The following is a 13,592-nucleotide window of genomic DNA, read 5'->3' on the forward strand; positions in this document are numbered from 1 at the left end:
TGTTTGTATTAATTTGATGTTTTGAAATACTTGTATCAGAAGTAGGTTCAGGTTTCACGATTGTCGATGGGACAAAAGGTATTGGGCGACGAAGAAAAAACCTTTGTGTGTCCCTTAAATTCAAAAATTGAATATTTTCCAGTTTGTAATTCAATCCTAATGATATTCTCTAATTCAAAAACTATTATGTTTGTATTAATTCTATATTTTCAAATGCTTTTATAAAAAGTATAGGTTTCAGTTTCAAGGTCGTTTATGGTATGGAAGGTATTGAGCGATAAATGCAAAATTTTCCAGGTAGTAATTCAATCCCAATGCTATTCCCTAATTCAAAAACTATTATGTTTGTATTGATTCTATATTTTCAAATGCTTTTATTAAAAGTATAGGTTTCAGTTTCAAGGTCGTTGATGGTATGCAAGGTATTGAGCGTTAAATGCGAAAATTGAAAAATTTCCAGTTAGTTATTCAATCCTAACATTATTTCCCAACTTGAAGACTATTATGTTTGTATTAATTTGATGTTTTGAAATACTTGTATCAGAAGTAGGTTCAGGTTTCACGATTGTCGATGGGACAAAAGGTATTGGGCGACGAAGAAAAAACCATTGTGTGTCCCTTAAATTCAAAAAATGAATATTTTCCAGTTTGTAATTCAATCCTAACGTTATTCCCTAATTCAAAAACTATTATGTTTGTATTAATTCTATATTTTTATGCTTCTATTAAAAGTATAGGTTTCAGTTTCAAGGTCGTTGATGGTATGCAAGGTATTGAGCGTTAAATGCAAAAATTGACAAATTTCCAGTTAGTTATTCAACCCTAATGTTATTTCCCAACTCGTATGTATTAGTTTGATGTTTTGAAATGCTTGTATCAGAATTAGGTTCAAGTTTCACTACCGTCGATGGGACGGAAGGTATCGAGCGACGAAGAAAGAACCTTTGTGTCCCCTGTGACCTTATGTATGCCTATGTAAATGCAGATGCAGATGCATACCTCGAGTCCCCCCTGGGATGACAAGACTGCAGAACTGCTGGCCGGGCGTTCTCGTCAAGAGGCAGTACTGTGTGGACATTCGCCCTTCTGACTGTTACTTCCATCGTCAGGTAAAACAACCTCGGGTCCCGGTGTCTCATCCGATACTTATTTAGGAGGTTTTGGACGACCTCTCGACATGTCGTCTCGTACGTTATGCTCAAAGTCTTGTATTCGATGTCGGAACGAAGACAATTTGCGTAGACCTTAATTGTCGTCTGAAATCAAAAAGACAACGATATTATCAAAAAAGGTTGTCTTTAAAATTTAAATTAAATCGGGGCCTAACATGTTTTACATTTAAGTCTGGACACCTTTTGTATGTCAAACCTCCCACGACATCACTTACAAGAAGAAATAAAAATAATACATTTGTTCAGTTGTATCGATAAGAGGAATTTAAATAAGTTTAATGTGGGTACTATAATAAATTTTAGTTTGAAACACCTTAACTTTCTAAATTTTCATTTAAGAATATCGCATTTGGAACAAAATAGTTGAATTTTCAACTAACAAAAAATCTGATTTTAAACCAAACTGGAAAAGTTAAAATATCAGTTTAAAAGAAAAATTATTATTCTACAAAGAAAAAGTAAATTTTTAAACGCACAGTTAAATTTTCAACCGGAGAGATGATTCTTTAACCAAACATTTTTAAACGAAGTAGCTTTTCAACCAAAAAATATTTTTTTCCCAAAAAGATGAATTTTGTAACTGAATATTTGAATCTTAACCAAAAAAGATTTTTCATTTAAGAAAAAAACTTTCAACTTATTTATTTAATTTTTAAGTTAGAATTACGAATTTTCTGCAAAACAGTTAATTTTTGACCAAAAAAGTTAATTTTCAACCAAAAAAGTAAAATTTCCAACAAAATGATTCAAGTTTCGACCAAATAATTAAATTTTGAAACAAAAGGATGAATAGTTAAATTTTTAGTAACCAAAAATAAGTTTTCAAGCTGAAAAAAATGACTTTTTAATTAATTAGTGGAATTTTCGACTAAAAATATAATTTTATGCCCAAAAATGAAATACTTCAATTTTTAGTTTAAAAAACAAATTAAAAATTTTTTTTAAGAACATCAAAATTTCCAACGGTAGAAATTAATGTTCAACCAAAAAAAAGAAAGGTGAAGTTTCAGCATAATACATTAATTTTCAAACAAAGAATTAAACTTTCAACTAGAAAAAATAAATTGTCAACCAAATAGTCTAATTTTCTATCAAAATGATAGAATATTCAATAAAAAAAGGTTAATTTTTCAGCATAACAGTTGAATTTTCGAGCGACAAACAAGAAGGTTAATTTTCTCTCTTAAAAGGAAAATTTCTAATAAAATAGTCGAATTTTTGAATAAACAGTTAAATTTTTGTTTAAAAAAATTATTCTCTAATCAAACAATTTTAAAGAATGTAGTTATATTTGTGGTTACAAAAAATAAATGTACAACGAAAGAAATGAATATTCAACCAAAAAGATTAATTTTCATTAAAACATATGAATTTTCTAAAAAAAAAAAATAAAGACAAAGTTTCAACACAATACATAGCTTTCAAAACAAATACTTAAACTTTCAACTATAAAAAATAAATATTTAAAAAGTTCATTTTCAAGCAAATAGTTAAAATTTCTATAAAAATAATGGAATTTTTAACCAAAAAAGATTTTTTTTAACAAAGTTGAATTTTTAAGAGAATATTCCAATTTTTAACCAACAAGGTTAGTGTTCTCTCTTAAAAGAAAATTTTTGAACACAATACTAAAATTTTCGAATGAACAGTTAAATTTTTATTTAAAAAATTATAATTCTTTAACCCAAGAGTTTTGAACCAAATAGTTAAATTTGTAGTTACCAAAAATAAAATTTCAAGCAAAAAAATGACTTTGTAGTAAAAAATACAATACTTCAATTTTCAGTTTAAAACATTAATATTCAAAGAAAAAAATTTATTTAAAGAAAATATTAAAACTTTCAAAGAAAGAAATCAATGTTTACCCAAAAAGATTAATTTTCAATAAAATACATGAAATTTCTAAAAAAAATGCATTAATTTCCAAACAAATAATTAAACTTTCAACTAAAAAGTAAATGGTTAAAAAGTTTATTTCAACAAAATAGTTGAATTTTATATCAAAATAATGGAATTCTTATCAAGAAAAAAACATGATTTTTTGACAAACAGTTGAATTTTCAATACAATTTTCAAGCACAAATGTGACCTTAAACTAGAATATTGATATTCTCCCCCAAAACGAAATTTTTTAACAAAGGACTCAAATTTTCGACTAAATAGTTTAATTTTTGGATTTTCGTAGACTTTAAACAAAAAATTTATAATCTTTTCAAGAATTGCGAAAGGCTTCAAAAGAATAAACAAAATTTCTCAAGATTCCTAGGAAAATTAAAAATAATTTTTCATTTTAAAAAATTATTTTACAAGAATACTTAAAAAGGTTTTAAAAGATTAAGAAAAATTTCAAAAAAGAATCTGGAAAATTTTAAGAAAACTTTAAAACTTGCACTCAAATTATGAATCTTTTTAAAACTCCTAAATATCTCTCAAAAATTATTGACATTTTTTTTTATGTTTATTTGTAATTTATATAACAAAATTGAACAATTTTACTTACAAATTAAAATTTTTTCAAATGTAACAATTTTATACATCACAATTCAACAATTTCGCTTACAAATTAAACATTTTTGAAATACAACAATTAAAATTGTAACCTTTAAAGATTAAAGGCTTTTCGAATTGTTAACGATTCCAGGCTTTCTATGTCAAACAATTCGGTTTAAAATTGTTTAATTTTAAATATTTGGTTTCAATTTACTGGTCTTAAATGAACGCTCAAATTTTGCGTAACATTCGATCATTAATTTTTTTTTTTAATTCAAAAATTTCAAAATGAATACATTAAAAATTGAATTTTTCAAACTAAAACAATATTTTGAATTTAATAAAAGCCTATAATTAATAATATATTATTATAAAGTTATTTTGAAGTTGAAAATAGATTATTAAGCTTCAGTCAGATTAATTGTCAAATTCTTGTCAAAAAAATGCACTGTCATTTCCGAGTTTTTTCCGGTCTCAAAAAGAGCCCGGTTTTCCGGTCCAGCGGCCACCCTGAACATAATAATTAAATTGTTAACATTTTCAATACAGCTGCAATTTCTTTTTGGTTTCTTTAATTCAGGTAGAATGTAAATGGAAAAAGGAGAGAAGAGGGGAACCCTCCACGAATAAAGAGGAATTATGATAATTCATCAACTAAATAATAATATTTTAAATAAAAATTGAAATTTATTTTTAATATTTTTAAAATACTGGGTTAAACAACAATAATTTTCAGAAAATAAAATTAATTTTCCAATGCAAACTTTTAGATCCGGACTACAAAAAGTGTGTCGGACTAAGCTCCTGAAATAAAATGACAAGAAGAGAAAATAATTTAGAAATTAGCAACACCTTCAAATATGGTTTTATTCCACAGTAGCTATGATTCACAGCAATAAAGATAGTAAAACACCACTACTTCTCTGAATCACTCAATTCCGTCTCCTCTAATTTTCATAAAAGCTTTTGCGGTCAGAACAATTTATAAGGTGTCATTAATTTAACACTTTAGCAGCAAATTAGTAGCACGTATTTGTTTTTCTTTTTAAAGAACCTCTTCCGAAAGTGAACTTAAAATAGTATCCCTGAACAGTTTTTAGGGAGGGTGACATCCCCAATTTCGGGACTGAATCCGTACTGTCTTTTTCTAGTGGCTATATGAAAGATGGAAAGAAAAAGTGTCGAGAAGAAAAAAAAAGTTTAAAGAGTCGTCGCATCCGACAATTAGTCCATAATTAACCGAAAAGCTAGCATGAGGGGTCCATGCGGTCCATGGCGTACTATCAACCCTTCAGATATGCCGGATCCGGAGATCCTGAAATAAACTCAAAAGTCGGCACGAACCAAATTTTCAAGTGTGAGTGTGCTTATATGTTTATGTAGAAAAAAAACTTGCTCACAACCGTTAAAACGACGATTAAAACGTGTTCGTGGCCGTGCGGTATGTTTACAACCTACGGCTGTACCACCTTCCGACACACGTGTCATTTATGAAGATCGTCTTCTCGCTAATAGCAAGTGAGATTTCTAATATCTGCCATTTTATTCAAAATGGGTTGTAATTCTATTAAGGAATTTAAATTATCAGGAAATTCAAATTTTATCACGATAAAAAGGTTTAAATTTGAGACAAATTACAAATTATAATTTCAAGCCTCGGACTCTTTCCCGAGATTAAAAATAGTGTGAATAGTTTTATAAATTTTAAGTGTCAAAATAGTTTCATACAATTTTTCAATTAGTCAACTTCAAAGAAATTGAATATTGGCTTTGTTTTTTAATCTTGTTTTAATCTTTGTTGGTTAAATTTTTTATTATTTAATATAAAATTGAACTACTTTGATTGCAAACTCAAATATTGTTATTGAAAATTCTTTTGGGTTTGAAAATTCATCTCGTTCTGTAGAAATTTCACCTTTTATGGATAAAAATGCACCTGTCTGATTAAGAATTAATCTGCTTCGGTTGAAAATTAATATTTTTGTTGAAAATTCAAATGTTTTGTAGAAAATTCAATAATTTGGTACACAATTTTTTACTCTTCGATTAAAAATTTAGGTACTATATTGAAAATTCAACTTGCACATTTTTTTTAAAGAATAAACTTTTTAGGATGAAAGTTTCATTTCTTTGTTGAAAGTTAAACGAAATTCTTGAAAGTTGATTTTTTTTTGTTTTATTTTAATTTTTTTAAAATTAATCTTTTAACTGAAATTTTAACTATTTTGCCGAAAATTCAAGTCATTGGTTTTCAAATTCACATTTTTTAGTTGAAGATTCAAATTGTTTGTGAATTATTTTTTAAGATTGAAAATTATTTCTCATAAATTAAAATTTAATTGCTTCATTTTTGGTTGAAAATTTATTTTCTTTTTTTAATTAAAAACATTAATAGTTAAAAAATAGTTAGAAATTAAAAAAATAAAATAAATACTAACTCTTGTTGAAAATTCATTTATTTGGTTGAAACCTTATGCATTGTATTGAAAATTCGTCTTCTTTGATAGAACATTAATTGTTTGTTCGTTAATAATGCATCTACTTAAATGGAAATTAATTTTATTTAGTTCAGGTTTAAAAAATTTTACGAGAAATCCATTCATATTAGTTAAATACAACTGTTTCTTAATTTTAATTAAAATCTTTTTTTTTAAATATCAACTATTACATTCTTTGTTGAAACGCTATTTGTTTTGGTTGCAAATCTTCTTTTTATTAAAAATTAATCTTTTAACTTAAATTTGAACTAATTTGTCGAAAATTAAACTAAGTGGTTCAAAAATTAACTTTTTGTTAAAAATTAAAGTGTTTTGTGGAAAAAAAATTTTGATTGAAAAATATTTCTCATAAATTAAAATTGAAAATTTGTCTTTTTGGTAGAATATTAATTTTTTGTTGGTTAAAAATGCAACTACTTGAATGGAAATTGATCTGATTTAGATAAGAATCGCAGCATTTTGTGAAAAATTCTATTTTTTTAGTTAAATCCAACTGTTTTTTTATCTTTAATCAATTTTTTTTAAACATCAACTATTACATTTTTTGTTGAACAATCATCTTTTCAGGTTTTAAATTTAACTCCTTTGTTAAAAGTTTAACAGCTTTCTTAAAAGTATATTTTTTGATTGAAGAATCATAATTTTGGATACAAATTAGTTGTTTTTTTTTTTTTTGTTGAAAATTGATGTTTCAACTGAAATTTTTAATATTTTGTCGACAAGTGAACTGATTGGCTTATCAGTTAAATTTTTTGTTGAAAATTCAACTGCTTTGTAAAACATTTCCATATTCTGTTAGGAGTCCCTTTTTTTGCAGAAAATTAAGCTCCTGTGTTGAAAATTTATCTTTTCGTTTAAAAATTCAACTTTTTGGTTGAAAACTCATCTTTTTTTAGTGAAAATATGAACTATTATATTTTAATTATTTTTTTATTTTATTTGATCATTTATTTTATATTATTTGTTATATTGTGTGTATCATATTTTATTTTATTATTATTTATTCTTCTCATTATTTTATTATCAAATTATTCACCTTCTTGTTGTTAAAAATTCAACTACTTGCTTAAAAGTTGAAACATTTTGTTAATTCAACTTGATTTTTTTTAAATCGAATAAATTGAAAAAAAAAACTAAAAAATGGCTTACGACATTGATTGCAGTAAAATTAAGAGTGGATTTGGAGGAATTTGAGGAAAATAAAAAGAATCTGATAAATTATTCAATGTAAAGAAAAATTTAAAGTTGAATATTCCGAAGATTTGAAAAGAATTCAGGTTAAAATGAAAAGAATTAAGGGTGAATTTCAAATAAATTCGAATAACTTGTAAAAAAATATTTTCAAATTAAATAATTCTTTAATATCTATTAAAATATTATAAAATCCCATAAAATTTGAACAAAACTGCCATTTACCTTGGCATCTTTTAAAATATATTTATAAATTTTTCAATGTTTTTCAAAAATTCGAAAATCCGTTAAAATGTTTTAAACCTCCTAATTTTTAATTCTTTCAAATCTTTTAAAATCCCTTGAAATTTTGGAAAGCTACTTAAAATCCTTTGAACTCCTTTAAAATACCTTAAAATATTTCTAGTCCTTTACATTTTTTAAAAATACCCTAAAATAATTAAAAATTTTGGAATCACTTCAAATTATTGAAATATATTACAAATAACTTAAGATATAACTTAAGATAAGATATAGATAAATAACTTAAGATAAAGTCTGTTAATATTACTTGAAGATTTCTAAAAAATAATGATAATAATAATAGAAAGCAACATGAAAATAATCTGTGTATTATAAAATGACAAAACGATTTGATTCAATGAACAAACTTAATCTTGATTTAACCATAGCCAAAGATTTGGTTGACCTAACTAAATTTTTTGGTTGTGTAAATTAAATATTTCTGTCGATGAAGTATTTGGTTGAAGCAACAACAAAATTTGGTTAGCTGAATTAAATATTTTGTTGAAACAACCCAAAATTTTTTGGTTGCATCAAATTTAAAAAAAAATCCGTTGTTTGTTTCAAGAAAATTTGTTTTCCGAGTATAAAAATAAAATTCTTGTTTTTCTACTAACCGGTTAAACAAATGAGACAAAGATTTTCCGGTCGCATATATTGTTGCATGCACTTGGCTTCTGCGTAACCGATAGTAAGAAGATCGGTATTTTCTGATGATTCAGAAATATCACGAATGACTCTGTTTTTAAAATGGACTTTTTCCTTTGGATCGAAATAAAAAAACATTTACTTTATTAGTAGTGTTCTTTATTAGAGAAAAAAATTAATTTGCATAAATAAATTAACAATAAGAAATTGTTTTTAAAAATTTCCTTACGAAGGCCACTCAAGAAGAAGTGGTCAGTCAAAAAAAATTTAACTGAATAATCCATACCGCTCTACTTCTTGGAGCGGTTTGGAATGAAGGCGTCAATATTAGACAACAATTAAAAATTGTATTATAATTTTATTAAATAATTTAAATGAAATTATAATAAATTCAACTATTGTACAATAAAAGATTAAATTTTATTTTCGAATTTTCTTGTTATCTTTGAAGTGGAGCGTCGAAAGCTTCTTGAAAAGCGAACTTGACGATACTATATCGGTTAGGTAAATAACACAAACGAACTTAAGAAGACTGTCGAAGAGCAGCGTGGGTTTCATCAGGTCGATTTTTAAAAGACACCACCCGGCTTTAAAGACCGAAATATGTATTATATATATGCAGCTATTTCGGTGAAGAATTTTTTTTCGGTTCAAAACTTACGTTAGAAAACAATCACACTTCTAGAAATTTCTATAGCGGTTTTACTATAAATTTTATGGAAGTAATACATACATAAGTATAGTAATATTTACGATAAGAAACTCCGAATTGTTAATTGCGATTTGTGACCGTTTCAGTCGAAGAAAAAATTTCCCGGTCATTTCCCGGTTCGCAAACATTTTTCCCGGTCAATAAAATTTTAAAAATCGAACTCTATTCTAAACATTTTTCCATTTAAAGTATTAAAAAATAAACAAAAAATTTTAGCATTCAAAATGGCATCGTCTTTAACATTTTTAATACTCTAATTTGGAAAATCAATAAACTCTAAAAATGTTCAAAATGACATTATTAAGTTAATCTAGACTAGAAACATTTAAAATTTAATTTTTTTAACTTAAAAGTTTTCAAATTAGAAATTAAATTATTTTCATTTTTAATAGTTTAAGCATCCTTAAGAGGCTTTAGAATTTTAATTCAAAATCTTGAGAAATCTAGAAGTTGTTTTAAATTTTTTCAAATTTAAAATCATTTTTGACCATTTTTCTGAACTTTAGATAACTTTTAAGATTAATTCAATTTGTCCTACAACTTCTAGATAATCTTACGAATGAAAAAAAATATCCTTCAAATTTCGATTTATAAATAAGAATTGAACACTTATTATCATAGGAAAAATTAGAGTAATTTTAGGAAATATTCGAAAAATTTTAAAAGATTTAAAATTAATTTAGAATTTAAAATTATATCAAATAATTTAAACGGAGTGTGCGTACCGACAAAATTCGTCTATTAGTACCAAAATTTCGGTGCAAATATCCACAACCTAATTTAAAACAAAATGTAGATTTTTTCAGATTCTCAACAAAAAAATGTTGTTAAAAAATTGAGGTTTTTAAGAATTGTGAAAGGCTCAAAAATAATAAACATATTTTTTAAATATTCCTAGGAAATTTGAAAATAATTTTTCATTCCGAAAACTTATTTTAACAGAAGATTTATAAAGATTTTAAGAGATTTCCAGAATTTTCAAAAAAGATCCTTGAAGATTTTAAGGATTTAAAACAAATGTGCAGGATTTTCTAGAAATTATAGGAAAGATTTTATTAATTTTAAAATATGTTTAGAAGATCTGAAAAAAAATTTCACTTAAATTTCGCTTGAATTACTTGACATCATATTAAGTTTTTAATTAATTTTGAATAGTTTCAAAACTTCTAAATATATCTTAAAATTACTGAGATTTTTTCTACAAATAATAAGTGTTCAATTATTATTTCTACGTCAAAATTTAACAATTTTGCTTTCAAATTAAACCTTTTTCAATAGAACAATAAAAATTGTAACGTTTAAAGTTTAAAAGCTTCTCAACATTTTAACAATAAAGCTTTCTATGTCAAACAATATTAAAGAGAAGACTGAATAATCCCGAAAAATTAAATTTCCGACGCTCTGAAATTCCCGAATTAGAAAATTCAGGACAATTTATAATATTACCGAATTGGAAAATTCCCGAAAAATCAAATACTCGTCAGAAAATTTCCGAATTATAAATGTATCCGAATTGTCAAATTCAAGAAATTCAAGAAATTAAACAATTTTACAATTTTTTTATAAATATATTTTATTGATTTCAGTGTATAAATTCAGCACTCAGTGTCTGCAACGTTTTTCAAACAAAATATAAATAAATTGAAAATTGGATTTTTGCGAACGCTTTTTGTATTGTTTTCAAATTCTATGCACATTGAAAAACTGTGTTACCCAGACAAATTTTACTTAAAACTATTGTTATTTTAAATTGAAACAATTTTAGAAATTAAAAAAATTAAAAATAATTGAAAAAATAATATTTCATTATTGTATTTGTAATCAATAAAATATATTTATAAAAATTGTTCAATTTCTTGTATTTTACAATTGGGGAATTTTACAATTCGGATATTTTTTAATTCGACAATTTTCTGTGGGGTATTTTATTTTTCGGGAATTTTCCAATTCTGTAATATCATAAACTGTCGTGAATGTTATTATTCGGAAATTTTATAATTTGGCAATTTTATTATTCGAGAATTTTATTATATGGGAATTTTACAATTAGGCATTTTTATTTTTCTGCAATCTGATTATTTGAAAATTTTATTATCCGGGAATTTTACAGTGTCGGGAATTTTATTTTTCAGGATTTTTCAGTCGTCCCCAATTAAGTTTTAATTTTTACTTTTTAATATTAGTCTTTAATTTAGTTGTATTAAATTAACAGTCAAAAATGGCTACTAGTCAATAATTATTCTTTTTCTTATAGTCTGAAACAATACTTTTATTATAATAAAAGCCAATTATTACGAATATATTATTATTAAGTTATTTTTAAGTTGAAAATAGTTTATAAATTTTGAATCACACCTTTACATTTTTTAATAACTAAGACTTCCGATTCGAAACAGTAATAATCTGAAAAATTCCTAAAATTTGAACGAATTTAGAATCGTCTTATCAAACAAATTATTTTCTACTTTTTAATACTTAAAAGTACAGATCTATTTTAAATTCACTTATTCATTTATTTATATTTACAGTTGATAAAATAACACTGTTCTTATTTTAAAAATTTAACTTCAAACGCTTTTAATTTTTAATTGTATAAGTCTTCAAGACTGCACTTTAAAATTCTTCAAATTAAAAATATACCCTTAAAAACAAAAATCTAAAATGAACAATTTTTAATGTAAAAGAGTTTTGAATAACGCATTGTAAATTGAATGATACCATAATTTAAAAAGGTTTCAATTAGACTAATTAATTTAAAAACTGGCGAAATCAAACTTGGAGAGATTTTTCTTCTGAAAATTTGTAAAATTCCCGGCCAATAAAAAAAATTCCAGGCACATCGTATCAAAAGTGGTACATCGTACCCTCAAAGGAATTTTCAATTCCTTCTTTATTTTTTCTGTTTATTTGCAGTTTTAGTACTGTAATTATTGAAGGCTGGAATTTAAAACTAGAAGAATTTCTGCCACAGCAGATGTCAAAAAGTCAATTTCAAATCCCAGAGTCGAACAGCGGGTGGATTATGTATGGGGTTCCCACAGAAACCCACATGTACGTGTTGGGGCACTAATGAGAGGTCTCTCCGGTACTTTTGCCGATTTTCGATTTTTGAAGGTCTTTAGAAATTTTGACCTAAGGTCCTAAAGACACGTGAGCATCTGTTAAGCTGTGATCATGTGTTTTGCGCACGTTTTCCTCGGGCGCCGCCGGGGTTAACTGGCACAATGCAATAGGGATTTCACCTTGAATGTTCCACGTACGGTCTATTCGAAAAATTACCGAACGGGCACTATAAATTAAGACCTCTGGGAAAAGGAACAGTCGACAGAGATGTTCCAATTTTCGGAATACTCATCCTTTGTGTGTTGGACTCCCCCGGACTCAGAAAAAAGCCAAAAAAAAAAGTTTTTTTCATCCGTATCGATAAAGGCTTCAAAGACCGAAATGACTTAAAATCAGTAGAGGATAATAAGATTTTTCAAAAAATAGGAAAATTAATTTTTTTAAATAGAATTAATGTGGGCACTGTATTTAATTCAGTGTGAGAGGATTTAAATTATTAGCGTTTCATTCTAAAAATACTCAATTTTCAACAAAATTTAGTTTTCTATTCAATAAGAAGAATTTTTAACAAGATAGTCAAGTTTTCAACTAAAAAAGATACACTTTTAACTAAAAGACATTTTTTAACCAAAAAATCGAATTGGTAAATTCTCAGTTTCAAAAACTTATTTTCAACGAAAAAAAATAATTTTTAACCATTTGAACTAAAATACAAATAGTGGATTTTTAATAAAATAGCTGACTTTTCAACCAAAATGATGACTTTCTAACAAAAAAGATATTTAAAAAAGATAATTTTCTACTGAAATAGAAAAAATTTCAAACAAAACAAACAAATAATAAAAATAAAATAAATAAGAAACTTATAAAGAAACATTTTTTCACTTAAATATTTAACTATTTTGATAAAAAAATCTGTAATTTTTAGTTAAATTTAACTGGTTGAAATTAACTTTTTTTGCTTGAAATTAGTTTTTTAAACTGAAAACTTAGCGATTTTATTTTTGCTTGAAAATTGAGCACTTTTAATTAAAAATTCTAATTTTTCGTTGAAAATTGATTTTTTTAAATTAAAAAATGCTTAATAATTCGTTTTGTTTTTGATTTGAAACGTAGTTCTTCAACTGCAAATTTAACTGTTAAATTTTTGGTTAAGAACTTATCTTTTTAGTTCAAAATTTCACTATTTGGATGACAATTCATCTTTATAGGTTTAAAATTCATCTATTTCGTAGAAAAAATGAAAAATGTTGTTAAAAGTTTAATTGGTTAGTTAAAAATTCTACTATTTTGTTGAATATTTTTTTCGGTAAAAAATTCAACTGTTTCGCTATTATCGTGAAAATATCTTAAGTATTAGTTTATTAGTTTGGAATAAAAATATAGATTTAAAATTCCTTATCTGCAAACTGCGATTTACAAAATTCCAGATAACTAAAATAATAAACTGAAAACAAGCACTTGAAGTCATATAATTTATTTGTTTAATTATTGTTAAGGTTATATAAATATCACTTTTCTAAAATTGTTGACAAC

At 25.3% G+C, this 13,592-nt stretch overlaps 1 protein-coding gene across 1 annotated transcript in view; it reads right to left on the reverse strand.

Annotated features, from left to right (window-relative positions):
- Positions 1 to 13,592, reverse strand: part of LOC117167471 — an 84,839-nt gene that overhangs the window by 8,908 nt on the left and 62,339 nt on the right. Inside the window, exon 3 of the mRNA XM_033352438.1 lies at positions 1,000 to 1,256. Coding sequence (XP_033208329.1) covers positions 1,000 to 1,256 — 257 coding nt within the window. The remainder of the gene's footprint in view (positions 1 to 999; positions 1,257 to 13,592) is intronic.

Source organism: Belonocnema kinseyi, chromosome 2 (genome assembly GCF_010883055.1).
Source record: "Belonocnema kinseyi isolate 2016_QV_RU_SX_M_011 chromosome 2, B_treatae_v1, whole genome shotgun sequence".
NCBI lineage: Eukaryota > Metazoa > Arthropoda > Insecta > Hymenoptera > Cynipidae > Belonocnema > Belonocnema kinseyi.